We start from the raw sequence: 26,214 nt of genomic DNA on the forward strand, positions 1-26,214 counted from the left end.
CTGAAATGTGGTGACTCGAACAGAGCGAACTCCGCGGGGCGCGGAGTACCTCCTGTCCCAATTCGCGGGGCGCGGAGTAGGTTCTGTCTCAGTTTCGCGGCTCGCGTAGTTTTACACGGCTCGCGTAATGGCGGTTTCTTGGCACGTTTTTGGCCGGTTATTCTTAGTATTTGACGCTTTTTTGTATTTTCTTAACTTTAATTTCTTTTTATTATGAGGTATACTATATAAAGGCCCATGTAATTAGAATTAGAACAGGATGCAATGCAAAACACAAAGTGAGGAAAACTAAGAGAGAAAAAGCTTGGAGAGCCATTGTTGTGGTTTCTCGTGTTCAACTTGTAATCTCCCGGTTTATAGTGAAAAGTTTATTCTCGGTGCCGGTGGATGTAGCTATCACGTTGATAGTGAACCACGTTAATTTCTCGGTGTGATTTTCTTTATTGTTTAGTTTGAATCTTTATTGTTTCATTATTATTTTCAATCTTTGCTTCCACTGTCGCACAACAATTGGTATCAGAGCTCAGGTTTAATCCTAGGAAGAGTTTTTTGAAGGAAACAATGGTAGGAGATTCTACAATAAGGATTGAGAAATTTAATGGAAAGAATAGCTTGGGGCTATGGCAGATTAAGATGAAGGCGTTATTAAAGCAGTTGCAGATTTGGCATCCGTTGATCCCAAAGAGTGCAGCATCTAAGTCGGGATCTGGAAACGGATGGACTGATGAACAGTTAGTAGTGATAAAAGAGAAGGCTCATTCTACCATCTTACTAAGTCTTGATGATCATATCATCACGGAGGTTGCTGATCAGGAGACGGCCGCAGAATTATGGTTAAAATTGGAGTCACTGTACATGACAAAATCTTTAACCAACAAATTGCTACTGAAACAGCGGTTGTTTAGCCTCAGGATGCAGTCAGGTACGCCATTAAGGGATCATCTAGAAAATCTTAATTCTATTTTACTAGATTTGCGTAATTTAGAAGTTAAGATAGATGATGAGGATGCAGCGTTAATATTGCTTGTTTCTCTACCAAATAGTTATGAGAACTTTGTGAAGTCTTTTGTGGTTGGCAAAGACTCGTTGACCTTAGAAGAAGTGAAGGCAACACTTTATACTAGGGAGTTGCGTCAAAAGGCGACATGTGATAATGAGAATTATGGTAGTGGGTTAGTTGTTAGGTCGGGTAGAAATTCTAGAAAGAATAAGGGGTTTAACAATAGTAACGGTGCTACGTCGGATACTTGTAATAGTAGAGATGGGTCTAGCAACACTAAGACCATAATATCTTATCACTGTCAGGAACCATGACATTTTAGGTCTAAATGTCCAGAATTAAAGAATAAATCTCATCCCACAATAGTCGAAAGTAAACAGAACAAGAGCTAGGATTCGGAGGAAGATTTTGCATTGATTAGTTGTGTTGAGTCTAGTGATTTGGTTGATAGCTGGATTCTTGATTCTGGTAGTTCGTTCCATATGAGTCCTCGTCGGGATTGGTTTGATACTTATGAGTCTTGTTTTGGGGCTTCAGTTACGATTGCTAACGGTACTCCATGTGAAGTAGTAGGTATTGGTTCCATGAGACTTCAGACTAGTGATGGGAGAAGGGTTACTTTGACTAAGGTGAGGCATGTTCCTGCATTGGAGAAGAACTTGATATTGCTTGGGACCTTAGATGATTTGGGGCTCAAGGGTGAGTTTAGCAATGGGGAAGTGAGTTTCTTTAAGGGTTCGAATTTGATACTTAAGGGTGTCAAGGTGAAATCCCTGTATGTCTTTCAGGGTGTTACGCTGCTTATTTATGCTGTTAGTGCTTCTACTTGTCACCAGGAGATGACAATTTATGATAGGCATGGTCATATGGGTGAAAGTAGAGGGCTGGAATAGTCCATTGAGAATCGTCTTACAAGTGTTAAGGATGTCTACCTTGAGGAAGACAACCATTGTGCGTTTGGGTTTAAACACAGGTGTGAGCTTAGCATTGAAGCTCATGATTACTTGTATGGTAAGATGGTTAGTTGGCTACATTTGGATAGTTCGTTTTGTGGATTTGTTATGTTTTGTGTTTTAGGTATTTTGTGGCATTATACCTACGGGATAACACCATTGCAGAACGGTGTTACAAGAATAGCAAATTGGACCTTGTTAGGGAGAGTCTTATGCATGCTCTCTGGTACTTGGTTGTTGAGTAGATACTGGATTAGTCTGTTCGATCGGGGTTTACACACGGGATTAGAGGTGCCCAGAATGTGTGTGGTGTGGCTCAGTAAGGTATCGCGCTATTTCATATTTGGAGTCTTGTTAGGGCTTTGGTGTGTTGTTGTGTATTTTGCAGCAGCTAGTTATGGTGATAGTGGTACCGAGTTTGAGGTGGAGTATGAGGTTAACCCCTCATCCATTTCTGTTCGTCCCTAGATTGATGATGTTGATGCTACCCCAGGTATCTCTCTGACTGTGATTTCTGGTGCTATCTTTATCTCTGTGGATAGTTTAAAGGAGTCAGTACAGGGAATATTCCGCCGATCTAAAGGGTTTCAAGAAAAGCCTATATGTGTTCTCAAGAAGTCTAATAGGTTGGCTGTAGGGAGTGTTGTTTTGGTTGTTATAACTGTGGAAGGTTATGCATTGAACCTTGTGGGATTGGCAAGGTTGGTAGCCATTTTTGTGGAGTCACTTGGACCTCCAACTTATGAGCACATTGTAGAGTATAGTGAGCGGGTGCAGTGGCTTGCTATGACTTTACGTATGAGCAGAGTGTGGGAACTGTTGTATGGACTGGTAGTGTTACTTAGCTCAATTACGTCACCTCATTTTGAGACTAAGTCGGTCTACATGTCTAGAGTAATGGTTCGGTGTTTGAAGTATGCTGTGATGTGTACTTGTTTTGCGAATGCCAGAAGTGTCATTTGTAGGTTTGTGACTCATCTTGGGTAGGGGCACTGGCAGGTAGAGATTTGTTCTCTCTACAGTTTGCTTGGATCAACTGTTGTGTTTCTTATGTACGGGAATGATACTAAGTGCTTTGTTACATCGGTTGAAGCTTGGGTTGTGTTCGCTGAGTTTGATTATGTCTTGATCTCGGTGATGGTTCTTTGTGATCAACCTTGGTTGGCTTTTGTGTACTACTATTGTGTGTTTAGTGATCAGGTACTTGATGTTTGGGAGAAGCACAGTGTAGTCAGATTTCATTCGGAATGCACGTACATGAAGATAGAGGTAAAGAAGGTAGGATGGTCTGACAGTCCTAGTAGAATCTTTACTATGCTGGATTCATTAGCATAGGCCCTTATGGGCGATGTGAGGGAGCCCACAGGTGGAGGTGTGCACAACCTCAAGGTGGAGCTTGCCTCGTGTACTCGTGATGCAGATGGAGCATTATGAGTGAACTTGTGATGCTAGTTGAGCGCTATGAGCTGTTATACTTGGAAACGAGTATGTGATGGGTCTTAGTTGAAGACTTATCGGGATGGGTCTTGGTTGGAGACTTGTCGGGATGTATGGCTTATGCTTGAGCTTTGCATCGGGTTTGGCTTGAGAATGGTTTTGCTTCACTATGGTTTGATGAGGTAGTGGTTGACTACGTGTTCTCGTCAAGGTGGAGATTGCTGAAATGTGGTGACTCGAACAGAGTGAACTCCGCGGGGCACGGAGTACTTGCTGTCCTAATTCGCGGGGCGCGGAGTAGGTTCTGTCTCAGTTTCGCGGCTCGCGTAGTTTTACACGGCTCGCGTAATGGCGGTTTCTTGGCACGTTTTTGGCCGGTTACTCTTAGTATTTGACGGTTTTTTGTATTTTCTTAACCCTAATTTCTTTTTATTATGAGGTATACTATATAAAGGCCCCATGTAATTAGAATTAGAACAAGATGTAATGCAAAACACAAAGTGAGGAAAACTAAGAGAGAAAAAGCTTAGAGAGCCATTGTTGTGGTTTCTCGTGTTCAACTTGTAATCTCCCGGTTTATAGTGAAAAGTTTATTCTCGGTGCCGGTGGATGTAGCTATCACGTTGATAGTGAACCACGTTAATTTCTCGGAGTGATTTTCTTTATTGTTTCATTATTGTTTTCGATCTTTGCTTCCGCTGTCGCACAACAGTTCCAGATTCGGGTAGACTCGAACCCGACCCTTAGACCCTTTTTATTTTTTATATTTTTAATTTTTTTGGGTTAAAGAGTATAATTTATAACATTTGAGAACATAAATTAGGCTTAAGTATAAAACAATATTTAATCTCTCCTCATTTTATTTTATGTTTTTTTTCTATAATTTCTTTTTTTTTTCTCTTTTGCCAAAATGAAAATCAGAATTTTTATTATCCTAACACTATTCATCATCTTCCCCAAACTTTTTTGTGACCCGAGTGGTATTTTATGTTGTTAGAAAAAAGAAAAGTTAATTTGACTGACTTTTTCCAACAATATAACAGTTATGAAATATCAAATATTTGTGAAGTTTACTGCATAAATCTCAGAATAAAACCATGTAATGTCACAGAAATGGCGAATAATCGTTCTATCAAAGGCAGTAAAACACAGGGTTACAACATAAAACAAATAATTCAACGTAAAATACCAATAAAAAAGAAAGAAAATTTCAAGTACAACAGCTTAGAAGTGCATTAGATATGAAAGAATAATTCTACAATTGAATCCTGATGAGTTTCAAAGTCTGTATCCCAATAAAAATTTCTTTGACTGATTCCTAAGCAACAACAGGCATGTCGTTGAGCCGTTAATCCAGAGGCTTACCAATCGAATACACAATGAACTTTATAATATGTATATATATATATATATATATATATATATATATATATATATATATATATATATATATATATATATATATATATATATATATATATATATATATATATATATATATATATATATATATATATATATATATATATATATATATATTAGACCCTTTAATTTCACTCAAGAAAATAAACTTTTTAGGGTATGGTTCTAGACCCTAAGGATCCGAGTCCAAACCCTTAGGGTCTGGTTCAGGGTCTAAATTTGGGGTCCGGATCTGGATAGGGTCCAGACCCGGCCCATACCCTTAAATGTCCATCCCTAGTAATATCTCTAAATACTTATTTATAACAATCAAATGAATAGTTTCTTTGTTTTTACAAGGTTAAGATCAGATCCGACGTTCTAAATAATCCACTTAGGAGTCAGTTGAGACATATTTAGAGCAACATGTAATATGTGAAGCAATGAAAATCTATTCAATGTCACAACTCTTGAAGTTGAGATGTTGTAGTCACAGTTGAGTTTCAGAGGATCTCTTACATAGTAAACTCAAATAATGGGAACCAAAGCCTTCTCTAACAATAAGATAAATAATAAAAGCTATATATGCTGCTGATATCATGCAGAATACGAGTTTAGAAAGCAGTCCATTGATCATATTATTGTAAAAATCTAATAAAACATAACTGTTTATCACCATTACTATTGCCACCACTAACCATGCCAACTTCTGCACAAAAAATAATTTTGACATTAGAGATACAATGTATCTAAATTTAATGTTAAAGTAACTTTAATTAAGCAACTTTAGCTATTGTATTCTTTTGTTTCCCGTTTCTAACCTTATGCAAGGTAAGCATTTGCCTAGAGCTTAGCAATGTTGTCATGTGGGATGCAGAACATCGTCCATAAAGTTTAAATTTTACTTTAGCCCAATATCTCAACTCATCATATAATTTTTATTAAATTAGTTCTTTTATTAATTAAAAAGTATATGATATGTGGATATTTTGTAATGATAATCATAATATATAAGAGTCCATTTCCGTTATTTTGTCAAGCACCCATTAAAATCAGAAATAATCTCTTTAAAAGAAATCCTGTGCATTTTGTTCATTTTGCCCAAGATCCATAAAATTACAGAAATGACATTATTTAGGACTATATGGGGTCGTATCATTAATCATATCTCATTTCTCAAGTTATATAAAACTAAGCTTTTTGGGTTAGTTTATAGATAGTACTCCCTTTTGTTCGGGTATACAACATTTTAAGTTTCCCATACGAGAGGCTTTTGGAAGATGCAAAATAATGCCCACCCTACGGAACAAAGGGAGTAAACATTATATATATTGATATCGCTTAGAATTATTTTGAGCGAACAGGTAATAATTGAAATTATTAATGTCTATTTTCAAAAAATTATCATAAAACGTAGTTCTTCATTAAAAATATTGAAGGATTATGCAACACTTGGATGATGAAGCAAAAAAAATGAAGAATTAACAAACCTCAAGTGTAGGTCCAATTTTGAAAACACCCATGACATGATCCTTAGCCACCATAGTAAAAAGAGGTATCAAAGAAAAAGGAATTTGAGTAGATTGAAGCACATTCAACCATTCATTCATAACATCCATAGCCCCATCTGAAGTATCAAATATAATAGCCAAAATCATAGTTGGGATGATTGCAAAACCTCTTGTAATAACAGCTCTAAGCCACTCATTCAGTTGAATATCTAAAAAACCCGACATAATAAACTGACCAGCATATGTTCCTGTAATAGTACTACTTTGTCCAGCTGCTAATAACCCAATTCCCCAAATATAAAGTATAGGAAGAAAACCTCCTCCATATTTTTCTTCAAGGTACTGTCCTGCATTTTCAAGCCCAACAATGGTAGCTTTGTTTGTACCATAAAATCCTTTGGCAAAAACAGTGGTTACAAAGAGGTTTATAAGGAATGAGATTAGGAGAGCTATAGATGATTCAATGGAGAAGTAATTGAGTGCTTCTTGAACTTGGTTGGTTTTGTTTATGTCTACTTTTCTTGATTGGACAAGAGCTGAATGTAAGAAGACATTGTGTGGGGTGATCACACATCCAAATATTCCTACTGCTTGTTGGATTGATCTTGAGCTTAGTTTTGGTACTATCACACCTGTTTATATTAGATTCATGGTTAGCTTTTCAAGCAATATGGTGCCTTTTCTGAAATTTTATGAGCAGTTAGTCAAAATGAAATAAATGAACCCTCTCTATATAGATAGTTGATTCTGATTTTTGATGGGTATTAGACAAAATAACAGAAGACGGACAATTATGTATTATAATTATTATCATAAACCTCTTAATTTATGATAGAATTAATCTAATAAAAAATGCATGCTAAAGTTGAGGTATTAGGCTAAAATAATAAAGTTACTTCCTACATAATAACATTGTTGAGTTGAAATATTGATCTTTTTCTAACTGTGGGCCATAAGCAAATGCCTACCTTACCTATGGTCATGAACAATCTTATATGATAGTTTGGTATACAACTTATACTTGGGCCAACGACCGAGCTACGATCACTACATGGAAATGTTTATATTGCGACAGGCAAAAGATGGTCGCCATTTTTTAAAATGGTGAACGAATGGCGATGACATAAGTCCTCATCTCCTAAAATTCAAATTAGCACGCACTAGGCAACAAACCCAAGATATAGTCACAATATTTTCTAAAGGGAATTGGTCAAAGTTACTTTCCTATTAAATGAATGTTGCTGAGGTTTGGTGGAGATGCAAATGACTCTGAGCCTAAATGAAGAAGCAATATCTTTTGTTACCGGTGGGATCTGAGTGGTAACAAATTAAAGGTTTGAGTTACTCTCAAGAAACAGAATGGGTAATTCAAGTCTCAATCCAAACAGATTGTAATGGATTAGTTAACGGATTCCATTACTAAGACTTTAAATTTTGCATACTAAACAAACCCTTAGTTCGTTGCTAGCTCATAGCCAAGTTGTCACCCATTTTTGAACCTATTTTTGTTTTTTATCATTAACAGTGGCGACGAACTAGCTATGAGTGATTTGATGGCCTATTTTATTTGTTATCAGTCCATAGTCGATCCATCATGTATTTATTGCTATTGAATTTTTTATTTTACTTGAATTGCTTATGTCCCACACCAGTTCACTGCATGTCTATTGCCTATGTCGTCTATGAATAAGTTCAATCTACCGAAGCAAATGAAATGAAAAATATTTTTCTAAAAAAATTAAATTTCACATAAATTGTTCTAGGTGTTGGATCGAGATCAATTTTTACTTCATCCCATGTTAGTAATAGATTACTAGATGATTTTATAAGTGAACCTCTTTTGCCCTAAGTAGATTATCACTTTTCTTATTTGGATTTCTGAGCTACTTTTTAATATGAAAATGAATTGACTCAAACAAAAAGGAAAAATTACCTTGAATAATATTACATTTCACTGATTTTCTTACAATAATACGAACTAGTGATTAACTATGAATAATACCAATTAACTGGTGTATTATCCACTAGAAAACATATCTTAGTAGTTACCTACAATTGTAGGTCATTTTGTAAATATAAAAAATAAAAAACAAAACAAAACCGCCCTTTCCACCCCTTTACTAACCCATTCCAACCCCCAACCTCTCAACCACCACTGCTTCACCCCTCCCCGGTGCTTTCACCCCCACTCCCCACCCGACCCCCACCCCTCCTCTACCCCCTTTGCAGCCAACTCCTCTTCACGACTGAGAAATACACATGTTAGTTGGTATTATTCATAGTTAATCAAAATAGTTCGTATTATTATATTTAATCAGTAATAGATAGTATTCTTTACCGTCATTTTTCTAAAAAAATATGGCATGGACTTAGAAAAGGTGTTTACCTACAAGAAGATCCTTTCCATTGGGTTTAGCATCAACAAACATATAGGCGAATGAGAGAGCCATTGTTGCTACCATAATTGCAAATGCAGCTTCCATCTTTCGCACCCCATAACTTTCCAAAAAGAAAATTACAAAACTGTTTCCATACACAAAATCAAATACAAACTGTTACAATTTCTTAGAGAAGTCACCTATGATGATCAAAATCGTCACCAATTTATAAATTTACCCTAACACGATATTGTGTTCGATCCTCAACTAGCGCTCTCCTTTCCCTACTTAATGTACCAATCAGCAGTGGTACCAATGATAACAATAATAATAATAATAATAAAACATAACGTACCAATCAGCAGTGGTAATAACAACACTAGCCCAAAGAGGAAAAAAGCCGTTGCTTAAAATCTGAATAGCTATAGCAGTGCCTACAACTTCTTGAATATCTGCAGAAATAACTGCAACCTCCGCCATAATCCACAATAAAATCCGGGCCCATGTTGGGTATTCTTCCCTACAAAGCTCAGCTAGATGCTTCCCTGTTGCCACTCCCACTCGGGCCGATAGTAACTGGATCAACAAACCCATTATTGTTGACCATAACAACAGCCACAATAATGAGTATCCTGCTATGGCTCCTGCTTGTAGATCTCCTTCTATGTTTCCTAGTTTAACATGCTACGGATAATCAGCTTTTAATTTATCAAATTATACTGATGTAGCTTATTGGACAATGTTAACTTATCAAATTTATGTCAATTCAAAGTACCCGACCGCCTAGGACTCCCAAAAAACAGAGGTATCATATATTAACAAACTCATTTTTTTCATAAGTCAAGCATTACTCAATTGGTGACCTGTCTTTCGACTTTCTGTAATATTGTTAGTTAGTGGTTTAAAACCTACCTAATTAAAATTTTTAGTCATTGTTTTACTATTAATGATTCACGAGAGCCTTAATTTTCTAAACATCAAAAAGTAAATAATACCCTTATATTATTTGCCCCACTCCTACAAACATTCCACTTGAAATGAGAGATAAATGAAATTTAAAACTATAATATTATTTTCTGATACTTTGTCAATTAACTAACTCAACATGAACCTTGCTATTAATTGTTAAAGCCTCATGCGAACATTATATGTTTTATCATTTACAAATTAATGATACTTTCTATTAATAATCAGATCAATTACAAAGATAAAGTTGCATTTAATATATACGTTATCCATTCTTTTTTATTTACAATATAGTTGACTTCAATATTATTCATCAAGCAAATTAACTTTTATATTTTCAAGAATTTTTAAGTTATAATATAATTATATAGACTTATATTAATCGTCTCTATTTAAAATTTATTAATTTCTCATTTCTATAATTTTTTAATATGCATAATTAAAAATATTAAGAATTATGAAGTGAAAAAGGAAAATGCATAATTAAAAATATTAAAAATTATGGAGTGAAAAAGGAAATATCAACGTAACAAATAAAATTGAACTCGTAACCAGTACATAGATAGATTATTATACCAGGGTCCAAGAAAGCAATGCTCATTAAAATACCAGGGCCGGTAAATAGCCATAGCTTCTTCCAAGAAAATGGGGGTAGTTGAGTATCATCATAGTTTTCTACCTCAATCACCTCATAGATTTGATCTTCGAATGTTCTAGAACTCTCTCGATCTTTCTCTCCTTCCTCATAACAAATATCTTCAAAATCATGCAAGTATGAATCAACATTATTAGACGGTAAAAGCCTATTTGACTCATAAGAAGTTTCAATGTGGATCTTTAAATTATTTACTGTTTCATCTTTGTTGGGAAAAAAAGTGTTCATTTTGATAATTAAAGTGTATTTCTTTTTTAGAATTTGGTTTCTTCTTTTAGGTTTCTTTTAATTTTCTGTTTAATTTGTGGTTAACTTTTATTAGTATCAGAAATTTTGGGATTAAAGTTTAAACTTGTGATTATTAGACATTTTGAAGAAAAGTTTATTGGTCCATATTTTCCAAAAATGTAGTGTCCTTGTTTGAAGCATGAATATAGGGCTACAAATTTTATGTTCAAGTGTGACTTCTCAAAATCGAGCAACATGATTTAATAAATTTATATTTGAGTGTATTTATCCACCGTCCACTTAGATCAATTGTTTTATTTAATTTATTGAAAATATTGATCGAAAACTCTGTATTATTTGTATTTTATTCTTAATTTAGATGGTAAATTATAATCAACTGGAATTTGATTCATTTCAATTGGTGCATTGAATAGAGCCTAAAAACCAAATAAGTCAATTGGTGTTAATTAGAAATATAATGTTATGTTACTGTTAATACGAATGGGCGAGATTTTATCCGGTCTTATATTTATTATTATATATTTTTATAGTGTAGGGCTCAAAATTAATCAACTAAACTATCATGTATGTTACGGGGTCTATTGTGGTCGAACATCTTATATATGCTCTAATTTGACTCTACACAAAGTGGAGTTTATAAGTGTTCAAACGGAGATAAATTTACTTTAACCTTGCCAACCCCGGAACAATGGAAAAAGCCCCATTGAATTGGGCAAAAATTCAAAAACCATAATGTCATGTTTGGAAACGATGATTTTATTTAGAAATTTGGAATTTGCTCAAATTTATTATTTGGCAAATTAAAAATTTACAAATTTGTATTTAGATTAAATTTCACCATTGTTTTTAACGTAGTTAAAATTGAGAATTTGAGAATGATTACCCAAACCTTGTCATTCTGAAATTCTTCATTTATGATTTCATAATTGAAATTCACAATATAAAATAAAATACTTATTTCCAAACACTACATAATTAAATTATGGCTACAACACAAATCAAACAAAATCAAATAACACCAAGACATTACCAAGGTTTACCAAATTTGGACTACCTTCCCAATAGCCTAATGTGTTTTATTAATTAAAGATAGGAAAAATTACTTAGAATAATCCAACCTATTCATGATTTTCCTACAATAATTTCACCTATTGATTAACCATGAATGATCCCAACTTTAAGGGGTATTTTCTTAGAGTAAACCCGATGATCGGATGACTTGCTATACATGTTTTATTTTTAAAAAAAAAATAAATTAAAATAAAATGTCGAAAAAAATATTTAAAAATTGTTCAAAAAAATTTATGATTTTTTTATTATGTATAATTTTTTAAGTAAATTTTCAAAATTTTTCTCTAATTTTAAATTAATTTTAAATTTACTTTTTTGGTGAATTACTACTATAGCAGATTATCGGGTTACCCAAGTTTACTCTAGGCAAATACCCCTTAAAGTTGAGATTATTTATGGTTAATTAATAGGTGGAATTATTGTAAAAAAATCGTAAAAAAGTTAGATTATTCTAGGTAATTTTTCCTTAAGATATGTGAAGTTCAATAGAGATTACTTTTATGGAAGTGAGGGCAAAATGTGATTACATTGAGAGCGAAAGTAATTAGCAGGATTAAGTAACCTAAGACTATGAATCAGGGTATTTATAGATCATGCCACTTATACTTTCATGGAAACAATGAACAAAATAAGAGTATACTGTAAGTCTGTAAGAAAATAAGGATTCAGGGTAAAGCTGTGACTTCTCTGAGATTAGCTTTCTATTCTGGTGACTGAATGAGAGTGATTACTGCTAGTTTATTTTAGTAATACCCCAAATAAGGTAATACTTTGTGTTCCTTTCTAGAAAACAAAGTACTAAAAAATACTTTATAAATTGTGCACATCAATCAATTATTATCTCTATTGTTCATTTTAATCATCAAAAACAATCAGTGAACAAAAGAATCATCAATGAGTACAGATTAAGATGTGGCACAAATTGAACCCTTTAAGCCAAAGCTTCCATTAAGCATCAATATGAGTTAATGATCTACTAAAATTAAACCTATATGCCTGTGTACTCTCTACTGTCTAGTATGTACTGCACAGAAGTTCTCCAACTTCATGAGCTTTGTCAGTAGTTAACACTTTGCAGTTTAAACTTTTTCCTCAAAAAATACTGGTTTCCGGTCCAAGGTAGCACCATTTTGCACTAGTCTAAGGAAGAATGAAGCAAGATGTCGGGATCTGATTTACAAGGAAACTTTATCCGCCATTTATTCAAAGTAAGAAGCAGGTATTTCCGATAAAGATGTCAATGTCGAAACACATTTGTACTGTTATGGAAAGTAAAAAACATATCAGCATTCAGCCAATCTACATAGAAATAGCACCATTACAAGTACTAAAAGGAGTAGTCAGGCAAAATAGATTGATACCTTATGCTGCTTGTATTTCGTTTTTATCGCTTCCCAACACCCTCCTGTTCTATCTAATTGCAAAACTTGTATTCGAGAAACGCATTCCTTTAGATCAGAACACTTATATCCAGTGAAATTTTGCAAGCTTAGATTCTGTAAATTGCAAAATCGACTTACTATAACTACAATTTTAAAAACTTTGTATACTTCTTAATGAACAGAAAAGCAATGTTAAATACTGACCCATGGGTGCTCTTTCGGATTAATTGTGAGCTTCGCTAGAAAAATAGCTGCTGCAGCAATCTTAGAAGGTAAAAACTTCAAAAATCCATAATCCGTTAACGTCAACTCAGCTAAATAGTAGCTCAAAAATTCGAACTGCAAATTGGGATTCTGTGCACGTATAAGAAACATCATTAATCAATTGATTGATCTTTCTCAACAGACGAAACAACAAAGTCTAAATAATTCTCCAAAAAACTAACCGTACTTTAGGATTTCTTTGAGCAACTCGAATGAATCTACTGCAAACGGTAAAAAAGACGAAGATAAACCAATTAGTAAGATATCTACCGGTAGAGAATCATCGAATCAAACATGGAGTAAACTCAAGAGTCGAGATGAGATCAATACGTGAGAAATGTCTTCACGGTTGGATTACCCATTTCATAATTAAGGGTTTTGAGTACATCCGTTTCCATCTCTATAAGCTTCACATTCAATGTAAAACCAACTCAATACCATCATAAAGCATCCCCATATAGAAAAGGGTTCCACCATGTATGCAGATTTAGATTCAGCACATAAATTAAGTAGAGAACTACCTCGTGTTCAGTATAGGTATCTGCTGTCATCTCACAAAATTTTCTCACAGATTTGGGATTTATTTCTTCATATTTCCTTCAATTAACATTAGATGATTCAGATAAATCATTCAACCAGAAATAATGAAATGAGTAACAAAAAGAACAGAAAACTTACGAAGCTATAAGCATGGCGGTAACACCAAGAAGTTGAAGTCTGTCTCGATTAATGGATTTGTAAGATAAATATCGATCCATATGGGAGATTGTTAAATAAAGGGTATCCGAAAGAACATTGAATTCATCTGCAAGATCTATCAACCAATCCACCAATATTCCTCTCATAGTTACTGTCACATCTTTCTGAATCTTCAGCATGTAATTCGTCAACGGCCTTCTCTTCTCCTCTTGCTGCACATGTGATTGATTCCCAATTCAATTTCTATCATAAAAACCCTAATTTCTAACTAACTTAATTTTATGAATCGACAAAAGAACCCGTAATTTCTCATTAACTCAATTTTATGAACCAATAAAACATACTCTAATGTCTAAAGAACTCAGTTTAACTGACGAATTGACCAATAATTTCTGATTAACTCGGTTTTTATGTCTTCTCCTCTTGCTGACAATATCATTCGATTACAATTCAATTTCAGTTTAAAAAATCCTGAATTCTGATAAACTCAATTTTGTGACCAACCAAAAACCCTAATTTCTAACCAACTAGATTTTACGAGCCAACAAAAAACCCTAATTCATAATTAACCCAATTTAATCAACATATTATTTATAGTAATCGATGAATTTAACAAGAAGAACAAGAAGGAATTTGGGAATTTTACCTCCATATTACGAAGATATTCATAAATTCCAGAAACATAAGGTTCACACATTTGAGGATCATCAACATCATCAGATGAAAATTTTCCCAACCCAATAACATCCTCCTGCGGGGCATTTTCCAGGGGAGTATTAACAGGTTTGGTTACCTTCGTAGAACAAACTCTTGGACGAGGTTTTGAACACGATGGTAAATTCGGATTACCAAGAACATTTGACGAAATTTCACCTAAAACAACCCGTTTTTTCTTCGGTTGCTTATGTTGTGGTTGATCACCCATTGCTTCTGATGCTCTTCTCTTTGCATACGATCTAGTGACTCTCATGCGATTCTCAAGATTCACCATTATACAAAAAAGAGAAAGAAAGAAAATTCATGGACAACCGTGGTATGAGGTCGAATGGAGGGTTTGTAGGAGGAAGCAAAAGAGAGGGCGCCATTAAAGAAAACTTTTAAAAATGTTCTTCGCGGTTCTCCTAAAAATTTTACGTTTTTTGAATTGTAGCCGGTCTGTGTCAAATATTTAATATTGAACCGGTTTTATTTCTGGGAAATTTAGACTTCGTATATCAAATGAAAAAAGAACGAAATATTGATATAGAAGAGATTAACAGCCCGTTTGGTACATGGTATTAGAGGGCGGTAATGGTAATAAAATTAAGTAATAAAATCCTTCAATAGTAATGGATGGTAATAAAATAAGGTAATGAAATTACCAAAAAAGACCATTTTTATTATCATTAAATAACCTGGTATTACGCTGTAATGGTAATAAAGTATTACTGTGGTAATAAAATAAGGTAATGTTGTTTCGAGCTGAAGAAAAAAAAATGAAGAAAAAAAAGGTAATGTATGTAATTATCCAAAAAAATATTATTATTAAAAAAAGAATCATTAGATAGAATAATTTAGATACAATAATGCTTTTAGATACAAATATACAATAATGAAACTGAAATGTTTGCCAAAATTGTTACGATGTTAAGAACGATACAAACAACAATGAACAAAACAATGTTTGATAATGTAAACTAAGCAAAAGAGACACAAAGATTTAAGGAGGTTCACCCAATAATGGCTACGTCCTCCAAGGTGTGTAGTTTCTGTTTATATTATATCAAAAGAGTATAAACAACACTTACAAATGAAGTATTACAATTGTGTAAGAGATAAAAACAAAAGGCTATGTGTTTGGCTTAGGGGTTGTGTTTGATGTGTTTTTGAGTGAGTATGAGAGCTCTATATATAGTACTAAGTATATGAATGTCAATAGCTCACTTGAATACAGAGTTAATATAGAGAAATGAATAATATGAAATAACTCCAAGAACTTGAAAGGTCAAAAACAACATTCCATGCACATCAGAGAAACCGCTCGACTGGAACAGAGAGCTCGCTCAGTCGAGCGGCTCGGTCGAGCGAGCAGCAGATACCTTCTGGATGCATTCTGTCTGACCGCTCGACCAACCAATAAGACTCGCTCGGTCGAGCGAACATTCTGTTTCCTCTGCCAGAATTCTGATCGAGCAATCATAAACCAAGTCCTTTCTACTTCTTCATTAACCTTCATTAACACCAATAATTCTCATGAATACTCTCCCACATAATTACACCCTTTTGGATTCCACAACTCAAGAGTCACACACATGAATATACACTTCAATTGTGCACTCAAGTCACACATGATACCATTCATAATAGAAACTAAGAGTCATTACCATTTTTATTACTAACAACCAAATGCAATTAATGGAATATTATCTTCCATTAACATTCTTTAGTCATGCTTTTAGACCTTTGGCATAAAAATTTTCATGGAAGAGAAGTTGTATATTATTATACTTCTTTCTATTCATTTTAAGTGTCTCAGTTTTTATTGTGTCAAGTCATCCTAAATGTTTTATTTCTATTATGAATATGTTAACTTAACTAATTTATCCTTACTAAACTAAACTTTTTCATATTTTTACACATGTTAACCCTATTTTACCTCTATTAAAGTTTTAGAACACTACACTTTTTCTTTCATATATAGTCCCATTTAACCACCTAAAATGGTAAAAAGTCAAAGAGTACATATTAAGTGAATGGGAGGGATTATTTTCTTAGGAAATATAGTCTTGCCTATTTTACTACACGGTATCATATCTTTAATACATTAATTATTTTGCAAGGAAAATCCTCAAAGGTAAAAGGAAAGTTTATAGAATCTCATATTATAAAATATTACTTGGTGCTATGCAAATAAGTATTGCTGAAAACTTTTCTTGGACGTTGAGAAATATAATAGCGGAAATTTGTGTTTAATTCTGTCTAATTCATCAATGGGTAAACAACCCTCCAATATATACACCAACTTAGGGAACTAAGTAAGGAAACAAGAATATCCATATGATATTATACATAATTAAGAGAATAAAATCATCTAATAATCCTAGAGAATATACAGAAATATATTTAGGAAATATTTATTTCTACACTCCCCCTCAAGTTAGGCTGTAGGGTCACAAACACCTAACTTGCATAGGATAGTGTTGAAGGCTTCTGCTGAAATAGCTTTAGTGAGGATGTCTGCCAGTTGATCCTTTGACCTGATGAATGGTAGACTGATGATTTTTTTCTCCAGCTTCTCTTTGATGAAGTGTCTATCTATCTCGACATGCTTTGTACGATCATGTTGAACAGGGTTTTCAGATATGCTAATAGCAGCTTTGTTGTCACAGTATAAGTTGCATGCCTCTTGCTGTTGATAGTTTAACTCTTCCAACAATTTCCTAATCCAGAGAATTTCTGTAATCCCTTTCGCAATTCCTCTGAATTCTGCTTCAGCGCTAGATAGAGCTACCACCTTTTGTTTCTTGCTCTTCCAAGTGACCAAGTTCCCACCAACGAGAGTAAAGTATCCTGATGTTGACCTTCGATCATCCCGGTCACCAGCCCAGTTTGCATCTGTATATGCTACAAGATCTAAGTGTTGATTCCTTCTGAAGAGAATCCCCCTATTGCAAGTTCCCTTTAAGTATCTCAAGAGCCTCATTACAGCCTCCATGTGTTGTACCTGAGGTTGATGCATGAATCTGCTCATGACACTTACTGCATAGGCAATGTCTGGTCTGGTGTGCGATAGATATATGAGTTTTCCTACCAATCTTCGATATTGATCTTGATATGTCATCTTTGCTCCCTCAATGAATTGAAGCCCATGATTTGTCATTATAGGTGTTTCTGCAGGTTTGCAGTCAATCATTCCCACCTCAGCTAATACATCCAGAATATACTTTCTCTGTTTGATGAAAATCCCTGTTTTAGATCTGAGAATTTCTATTCTAAGGAAGTATTTTAAGTTTTCCAAGTCTTTCATCTCAAATTCCAAGAAGAGGCGGCCCTTTAAATCATTGATCTCCTTCGTATCATCCCCTGTAATAACCATGTCATCAACATAAATAACAAGACATGTGATAAGACAATTTCTCTTCTTGAGAAACAGAGTATGGTCAGAGTTACTCTGTTTGTACCCAAATTTTCTCCTAGCTGCAGTAAATTTTCTCATCCCCTTGATTGTATTCATGTATGAAGCCCGGAGGAGCTTGCATGTAAACTTCTTCCTCAAGCTTCCCATGTAAGAAGACATTCTTCACATCGAATTGGTATAGAGGTCAATCTTTGTTAGCTGCAATGGAGAAGAGAACCTGGATGGTATCAATTTTAGCAACTGGAGAGAAGGTTTCAGAGTAGTCTACTCCACAGGTTTGGGTGTATCCCTTTGCAACAAGCCGAGCTTTATATCTTTCAATGGTTCCATCTGCATGATACTTTATTGAAAATACCCATTTGCATCCTATTATTCTTTTCCCCTTTGGCAGCGTGCAACGTTCCCAAGTCTCATTTTTTTTAGAGCTAAGATTTCTTCTTCCATGGCTTTCTTCCACTTTGGGTCACGAAGAGCATCATCGGTATTTTTCGGTAGATTGCCTGAGTAGAGAGGAGCATTGAAGGCAACTGCTATCTGAGATAGATGTTCTTGGCTTTCTTGATAAATTGGGTATCAAGACCTTTGAGATTCGAATTCAGGATCATATCTCCTTGGCGGGATACCTCGTGTACTCCTTGGGGGCAACTCATATCTCCTGGGAACATCATCACTAGACATCACATCATTATTAATATTAGTATCAGTAGAGCTAGGGGTTACCTCCAGTTCGGCGGGATACTCAGGGACAGTAGTGGAATGAGTAGGTGGAGGTACTGTAGTTTCGGTGACAGTGACTGTGGTGTCATCTTCTTTCGGGTCTCAACCATTTGCCAAAGGATAAATTTACCAGCTTAGATTCTCACTAGTACTCTCCCCCTGAGATCGAGGCTGGGTAAAAAAATAGGATTATTCAAAGAAGTCACAGTCCAAAGTGTTGTATAGTTTATTGTGAATAGGATCAAAGCACCGATAACCCTTTTGGCCAACACCATACCCAAGAAAAACACACTTAGCAGCCCGAGGTTCCAATTTAGTTCTATCCCATTTCGGGAGATGAACATAAACCACGCAGCCAAAGATACGAGGTGGAAGAGAGTGGGTGGAGGGAAGAGGATGAAAAATACCCAAGGCAGCAAGGGGGGTTCGGAACTACAGAGATTTAGTGGGCAGGCAATTGGTGAGGTAATTAGTAGTGGAAATGGCCTCAGGCTAGTAGGAAGCCGCTACATGAGACTCAAACATAAGGGCACGGGATATGTCAAGTAAGGTTCGGTTTTTTCTTTCGGCAACCCCATTTTGTTGTGGGGTGTCAGGGCAAGTAGTTTGATGAAGCATGCCATGTTCAAGAATAAAACTTTTCATTTAATGGGAAACATATTCCCCGCCATTATCCGAGCGAAGAATTTTTAGGCGAGTATGAAACTGAGAAAGGATCATATTGTAAAAGTTAAAGACTTCAGATTTGTGTTTAAGAAAATAAATTCAGCTCACACGTGTATAATCATCCAGAATAAAACAAAATACGAATATCCTTGAGAATTACTTTCAGGAGCAGGACCCCATACATCAGAATGAACTAAATCAAAAGGTCTATCAGTTCTAGTAAAACTAGGAGAGTACAAATGTTTATGACTTTTAGCTAAAACGCAAGTCTCACAGTCCAAAGACAAATTGCAACTATGAAAAGACGAAAAAAGACGTTTTAAATAACCTAGTGAAGGGTGACCTAAACATCGATGCCACGTCCATAGTTGTTGTATGGGAGTCCCGTGAACAAGTAGTGAATGACCCTTTTTGACCGTCTCGTCCACATAGCACAGTCCGCCCTGCTCAGTACCATGCCCAAGAATCATCCCCGTCCGAGTATCCTGCACAAGACAACCATCAGAAGTAAACAAGACGGTACAATGAGGCTCTTTGGTTAGCTGACTGACAGATAATAATTTATGAGAGAGACTGGGAATTAACAAGCAATTTTTAACACTAAGAGACGAGGAAATATCAGCCGCCCCAGCTTGATGAACTGGGATAGTTGCACCATTTGCAGTTTGAACATGGGTACGAGGAGTGGAATGTATGGAAGATAAATCATGTGGGTCGAAGGTCATAGTATCTGTAGCACCACAGTCAAAAATCCATTTGGAATGGGATGTGTGACTTATGAGACTAAATTTTGGAATTGGATTTTGTGTTATTTGGTTTGGGCCGGGTAACATTTGAGTTTGCTCCACAATTAAGAGGAATTTTGGGCTACTTAAAGGAAGATGGAGTATACTTAGAAGCCCTTCATTTTTCCCCATTCAAACTCAAGGTCGCATTATTATGGATTGTTGTTTGCTCCACAATTTAATTAGAAAAGTGATGTCCACTGATAATATAGAGGAGCAAGAGATGAGTGATGACGATTCAGATGATGATGCTGATGATGAAGTTGAGTACATTACTACAATTACAACTTCTGATCAATGGACTAATTATAAAAATATGTTAACTCAAAATATGTTTAATAGTTGGAGGACAAGAGTTAGACAAGGTTTGTACTTCGTATAATATATTTTCTTATTGAATGTACCTAAACTATAACTAATCACAATTATAGCACTAGTGGTGAGATTATAGTTGTTGTACTTATTAATCATGTATTGTTTTACAATTGTACTCTTGTTATTGTGGAGTGTTTTGGAGCTTATATATGATCAAACATTATATTGTTTCTTGTTTAATATTTCAGGTACTTAAGATGGAGGGAAGTGGTAGAGGGAGAGGCAAGCATAAACAACTTTAGACATATGAAGAAGATTCAATGCTAATAAAATATTTATATCAGTTGTCAGTTGATCCTAATTGGAAAGTTGAGAGTGGCTTTAATAATGGTTATATGAATAGATTAGAAGATTTGATAACCAATGAGCTTCCTAATTGTAGTTTAAAGGCTTTTCTACACATTGAGGTCTAGAATCAAACATTGGTTAGAGAAGTATAGTTCAATGATCGAGATGTAATCAACTTTGGTTTTTGGGTGGGATGCTGATAAGAAAATATTACAGGTAGAGAAAAATTATTTGATGAATGGGCAAAGGTAAGGTTTGATTCCCTTAATATTCGTTTAATTTGCTAGTTAGTTTTTTTATGAACCTAAATTGCAATTTTTTATTTCAATTAATAATTTGTGAACCAAAATGACATTTGTTTAATTGGTGAATTTTATTGTGAAATGTAATCATATTATAATATTATATTTCGAAGTAGGTTCATAAGAAGGCTAAGGGATTGTACCATATACCTTTTCCATACTACGACAAACTTGAGGAGATTTATGCTAAAGACAAGGCAACAGGGGATATGAGTGAATCTTTTAGGAGCTATCAACAACATAGATGTTGAAATTACAAAGAAGCCTTTTTTATTAGATTGCGATGAGAATGATGATGCGGATTCAACAACTCAGTTGATTACTCACTCTACTAACTCTGAACAATCCAAGAAACATTTGATTAAACAAGAGCATGACACTTCATCATCTTCAAAGAAACCTAAGTTAAATGAATTGAAGGGAAAAGAAATAGGGAAGAAAAGTGATGTTGATAAGTTGGTTTCTTCTCTTCATGTTGGTACAAGTAATTTGCAAAAATCTTTGATAATATTAATGCTAATCTTGGCACTATGGCTAGTGCGTGGGCTAAAGCCGAGGAAAGAGAGAAAAAAATGGATGAAAAAGTGAATAAAATTTTAAAAGAGGTCGTGAAGTTAGATGGTATTTCTCCCTCTGAGGCTTTGGAAGCAGCTACAATTCTCATTGTCGAAAACCACAGGCTCCGTATATTTTATCAAGCTTAGCCAAACTTGAAGAAACAATATGTACTCGATCTTCTCAAGAAAAAGTGAAAATAGTCTTTTCAAGAAGCGCCAATGAAGAAAGAAGCTCTTTGTTGTGGATTTGTTCGTGGTGTAACCTGAGAAAAGACAATTATTTTTTTGTTATTTTCTTGGTTTTGATTTAGGAGCGGAAGATTATAATGGAGCATTGACTTTAATTGTTTTTTATTTCCTTATTTCTTCATGACTTTGCTATGTAAGTTAGCCTTTGATACTATTATCTTCTCATATTATAATTGCAAATGTTAGATCATTTCCACTGGTATATGTTTGATATGCTTGTATTGAGTATTGCAAATGCAATACAACATCCTATGCCTGAAAATTAAAGAATATAATTGATTACCTTACTTAGATATCAACAATAAGAAAGGGAAATAAAAGAAAGTGCTTCACTTACATGATTATACCAAACAACCATTAACAATAATCCTTACTATTTCCCTTACCCCTCCTTATTAGTTTCCTTTGTATTCTCTTTCCACTTCTTATACCAAACACTCTCTAAATGTGACATTAAACGCATGCATGAATACCATATTTTTTGTGTACGAGTTTCTATATGAAATGTAGTTTAAATAATGATTTACGTACTTAGTATATAAACCATGCACGTCGTGTGACATGGTCAATTTTAATAGGATTATTTTTGAATCGGGTCAAATTCTAGTTGAGTTGATTTTGAGTTAGATCATTTTTGGTTTAGGTCTGATTGAAGTTAGCCCAACGTATCAAAATAAAGTTTTTCAAAATAAAAAATATTTAATAATATTTGTTGTTACATCTCAAAAAATTAATAATAAAAAAAAATCAATTAAGGGAATTCAAATATTAAGTTGAAATAGACAATTAAACAAAAAATAGTGTGGATCTCAACTAAAATGTGATGATAGAATTAAAAAATGACAAAATTAGAAGAAACGGTTTAAAATAGACAAAAATTAACTTAATGTTATCTAGTATTTTTAATTTGGATCATTTTAAAATTACTGGTCAAAATTTTCATGTCATGAACGATAAATTTTCGATTGAATTTTGGGTTAATTTTGCGTGAAGTTAAAGGGGTCGATTGTGAGAGTAGGCCAAAGGAGTCGCGGCCCAAGGACCATGCCTTATGTAAGAAATTTGATTTATTCAAGGTTCCATTATTATGAATAAAAAAGCCTAAAAAAATAATAAAGAATATTAAAAGTAGTAATGTAATACTAACAAATATTGTAGATGTCTGCCACTTCCGCATTCTTCATAATCGTAAATCAATTTTAATATGGGAAAATAATTTTCTTTTCATCCAAAATGCACATTTTATGGCCCCAAAATTCTAATTAATGCTTCTCACAATTTCCAAATGGTGCAATTTCGTCAATTTAGAGTTCAAATTGTCTTCTTCCAGTCCGTCTCCTTGTCTTTCCAACATTTACATCATCATTCTTTTCTACAATTTATGTAGATTTATTTCATTTGCAAATCACATTATGCACAAGTAACGTGCTTCAATCTAATATCAAGATATTTGAGAACAATAATCAATTTGGTTTCCTCAAAATTTTACTCCCTCCGTTTTTGTATATTCTTCTCAAATCGAATTTACGAATTTTAGTATCAAACTTTGACTATGATTTCTCATCAATCTATATGAAAAAACATACACATGTGGAATTTTAATAGATTCGTCTTAACATGTACTTTCTAAAAATCAACTATTTAGAATTTTTAGAAACTCACAACTAAAATTATTTAATTTCTAAGTTTGCATTGGGACCTGCAAATAAATTGAATAAGAAGAAAACATAGGGGATAACATCAAAGGATTAAAAAAACAATAATCATTTTAGTTGTTGTTGGTGGCGTCTAGTATCTAGCGGTGGTCCAGTTTAAGGTTTACCTAAAGTTGAAATTGATTACTTTAATGTCATAATTTATGCTTTTAAGGTCAAAATTAAATTTCTTTTATTTTAATTTTTGAGCTTGAACTAGCCCAGTAGTACATGCCTCATAATGAGGCGGTCTCTTGTTAGTTTTTGCAATGATGTATTTAATGATAAGCTATAGTATTTTGTGTTTTTTTTTATGATTCTATATGTTGGATTTAATGATGTTCCATATTGAATGATGCAAGTTGGCTCAAGTCGCAAGCATCAACCAGGGTGCTTTGTGATAATAAGTTTCCTAGTAGATTAAAAGGAAAATTCTGCCGCGTTGCTATTAGGCCAGCTTTGTTGTATGGTACAGAATGCTGGCCTGTAAAGAAGGTCTTTGAGCAGAGGATGAAAGTAATAGAAATGTGTATATTGAGGTGGATGTGTGGTCACACAATGAATATAATTAGAAACCAGGAGTTTAGGAAGAAGTTAGGGGTTGCACCTTTCTCTGCAAAGATGCGAGAGAACGGGTTGAGATGGTTCGGGCATGTGCAGAGAAAGACTTATGATGCCCCAGTGAGAAGGATTGAATGCATCATAGTGGAGGGCAAGAGAAGTAGATGGAGACCTAGGAGAACGTGGGAGGAACAAATTAAATGTGACTTACATGACCTACACCTCATTGAGGACCTGGTAAGGGATAGGGGTAGTTGGCTCGCCTTATTCACGTCTCAGATTACTGACTATGTCCCACCTACTTGTCGTGTTTTTGTTCCTTGCTTTTTACATTTCCCTCTTTTAATCGTTTCTATCTTAATATTTTCTTATTTTTACTTTTATTCTTTCATTTTTTATTTCTATTTACGTTTTATTTATTTTATTTTTATTTATTTATCATCTATTGTTTATGGTTAACGAGTGTTGTAAGTTGCAAACTTTCGGGTAGTCGCAGGTTTTTCACTCTCATTGAAGATCTTTCTTGAGTCGAGAGAGACCGCACTCTCCTTCATGGGTATGAGCTGTCATTGTTCTTCCATCAGACCCTGATTAAAGTTTTTCTATGAGCAGGATTACATTGGGTCTGATGATGATGACGACTAAATGATGCAATACTTTGATGTTATAAGATGAAAACAATTCTTTTGCAATTCATCTAGTTGATATGAACTTGTGATTGCTCTTATTTTATAATTTATTTTTTACATTTGGAAAATTTGTCAAAAAGAGTTTATTTTTTTTCATTTGGCCTATAACGTATAAAATGTCAAGATTGACACTAAAATCAACCTGATTCTTATTTGTCGCCACCATTTTCATTTTATCGCCACTCCCCTCGAATGAAATTACGACTTTGTCCCTGAAATTTAAAAAATTACGAAAATGCCACTAAGCTTAAAACCTCTATCTTCAAATCCACTCAATAACACTTTCATCACTTCCATAAACTCAAATTCTTCACATAAAATTAAACGGAGCTAAAACTTTGGAATCGAAGTCGTCAACAAAAATTCGAGGTAAGTTTTATTTTAAATCAATCGAAGAAAAAAAAATTTTAAATGGGTTCGGCACAGTCGCACGTTTTGTGCGACTGTGCCGAACCCATTTAAAATTTTTTTTTTTGTTTTATTTTTAATTTCGAAAGAGTTTCTTGTTAGTTAATGTTATTTAGTAAATGTTGTAATAGAATGTATTATGATAATGTTATTGTAAGTAGTTTTTAATTTACATATTCGAAATAGAAAAAAAAAATATGAGTAACCTGTCGCACAACCCAGTCGCACATTTTGTGCGACTGGGTTGTGCGACTGAGTTTTCAAATTTTTTTTTATTTTTTTTATTTTTTATTTGGAATGAATTTGTTTAGTGTAATTAATTTATTAAATTTGAGTTGTTTAAATATTTATGAATATAATAATTGTTTAATTGTTTGTAAATGTGAATTATTTTTCGTGTTACTTGTTTTTAATTTATTTGATTCTAAGTGTTTATTAAATTAACTTTAGAATGTCGTCTTAATTTAAAATATGAAAATTGTAGTAAATGGCTGGAAATCAAGGTAAAGGAAAAGGGTTTTTTAGAGGGTTATTAAGCGGCAATAGATCTAGGCCTACTTTACTGAGAGGTGATCCCCATGAGAGGGGGGTTACGGGATCTGCAAGGCGAGCAAGGCAAGAACAGGCGGCCATACATAGTCAGGCCCAACGTTCAAGTACCCTAGAGCAAGTGCGTAGTCGCTTTGAGCGCCAGAGTAGCCTACATAGTCATACGGTCGACTCAGGTGACGATGATACTGATTACGACGAGTCTCTTAGTCGGGAAGAGTCTCTTGGTCAGGATGAGTCTGCATGTCATCCTATTGATTGGACGATCGTAAGAGGCCATGCTGGTAAGTT

General features: G+C 34.3%; 3 protein-coding genes across 3 annotated transcripts; 1 reads left to right on the plus strand and 2 right to left on the minus strand.

Annotated features, from left to right (window-relative positions):
- Positions 1–5,281: 5,281 nt before the first annotated feature.
- Positions 5,282–10,529, minus strand: LOC130798826 (metal transporter Nramp3.2-like). Its single transcript, XM_057661921.1, has 5 exons — positions 10,223–10,529; positions 9,036–9,351; positions 8,689–8,825; positions 6,282–6,934; positions 5,282–5,500 (listed from the first exon to the last, which is right to left on the minus strand). The coding sequence occupies exons 1-5, from the start codon at positions 10,527–10,529 to the stop codon at positions 5,282–5,284; spliced, it is 1,632 nt and encodes a 543-aa protein (XP_057517904.1).
- A 1,912-nt stretch (positions 10,530–12,441) lies between these two features.
- Positions 12,442–15,039, minus strand: LOC130798072 (G2/mitotic-specific cyclin C13-1-like). Its single transcript, XM_057660930.1, has 8 exons — positions 14,613–15,039; positions 13,946–14,178; positions 13,789–13,864; positions 13,598–13,674; positions 13,455–13,488; positions 13,208–13,357; positions 12,983–13,117; positions 12,442–12,880 (listed from the first exon to the last, which is right to left on the minus strand). Exons 1-8 carry the CDS (start codon positions 14,955–14,957, stop codon positions 12,821–12,823), a joined length of 1,110 nt encoding a protein of 369 aa, XP_057516913.1. The 5' UTR covers positions 14,958–15,039; the 3' UTR covers positions 12,442–12,820.
- Positions 15,040–23,957: 8,918 nt separating this feature from the next.
- On the plus strand, positions 23,958–24,922 carry LOC130798828 (uncharacterized). The gene is made up of 3 exons (XM_057661922.1): positions 23,958–24,010; positions 24,079–24,514; positions 24,890–24,922. The coding sequence occupies exons 1-3, from the start codon at positions 23,958–23,960 to the stop codon at positions 24,920–24,922; spliced, it is 522 nt and encodes a 173-aa protein (XP_057517905.1).
- The last annotated feature ends 1,292 nt before the right edge of the window (positions 24,923–26,214 follow it).

Source organism: Amaranthus tricolor, chromosome 13, assembly GCF_026212465.1.
Source record: "Amaranthus tricolor cultivar Red isolate AtriRed21 chromosome 13, ASM2621246v1, whole genome shotgun sequence".
NCBI lineage: Eukaryota > Viridiplantae > Streptophyta > Magnoliopsida > Caryophyllales > Amaranthaceae > Amaranthus > Amaranthus tricolor.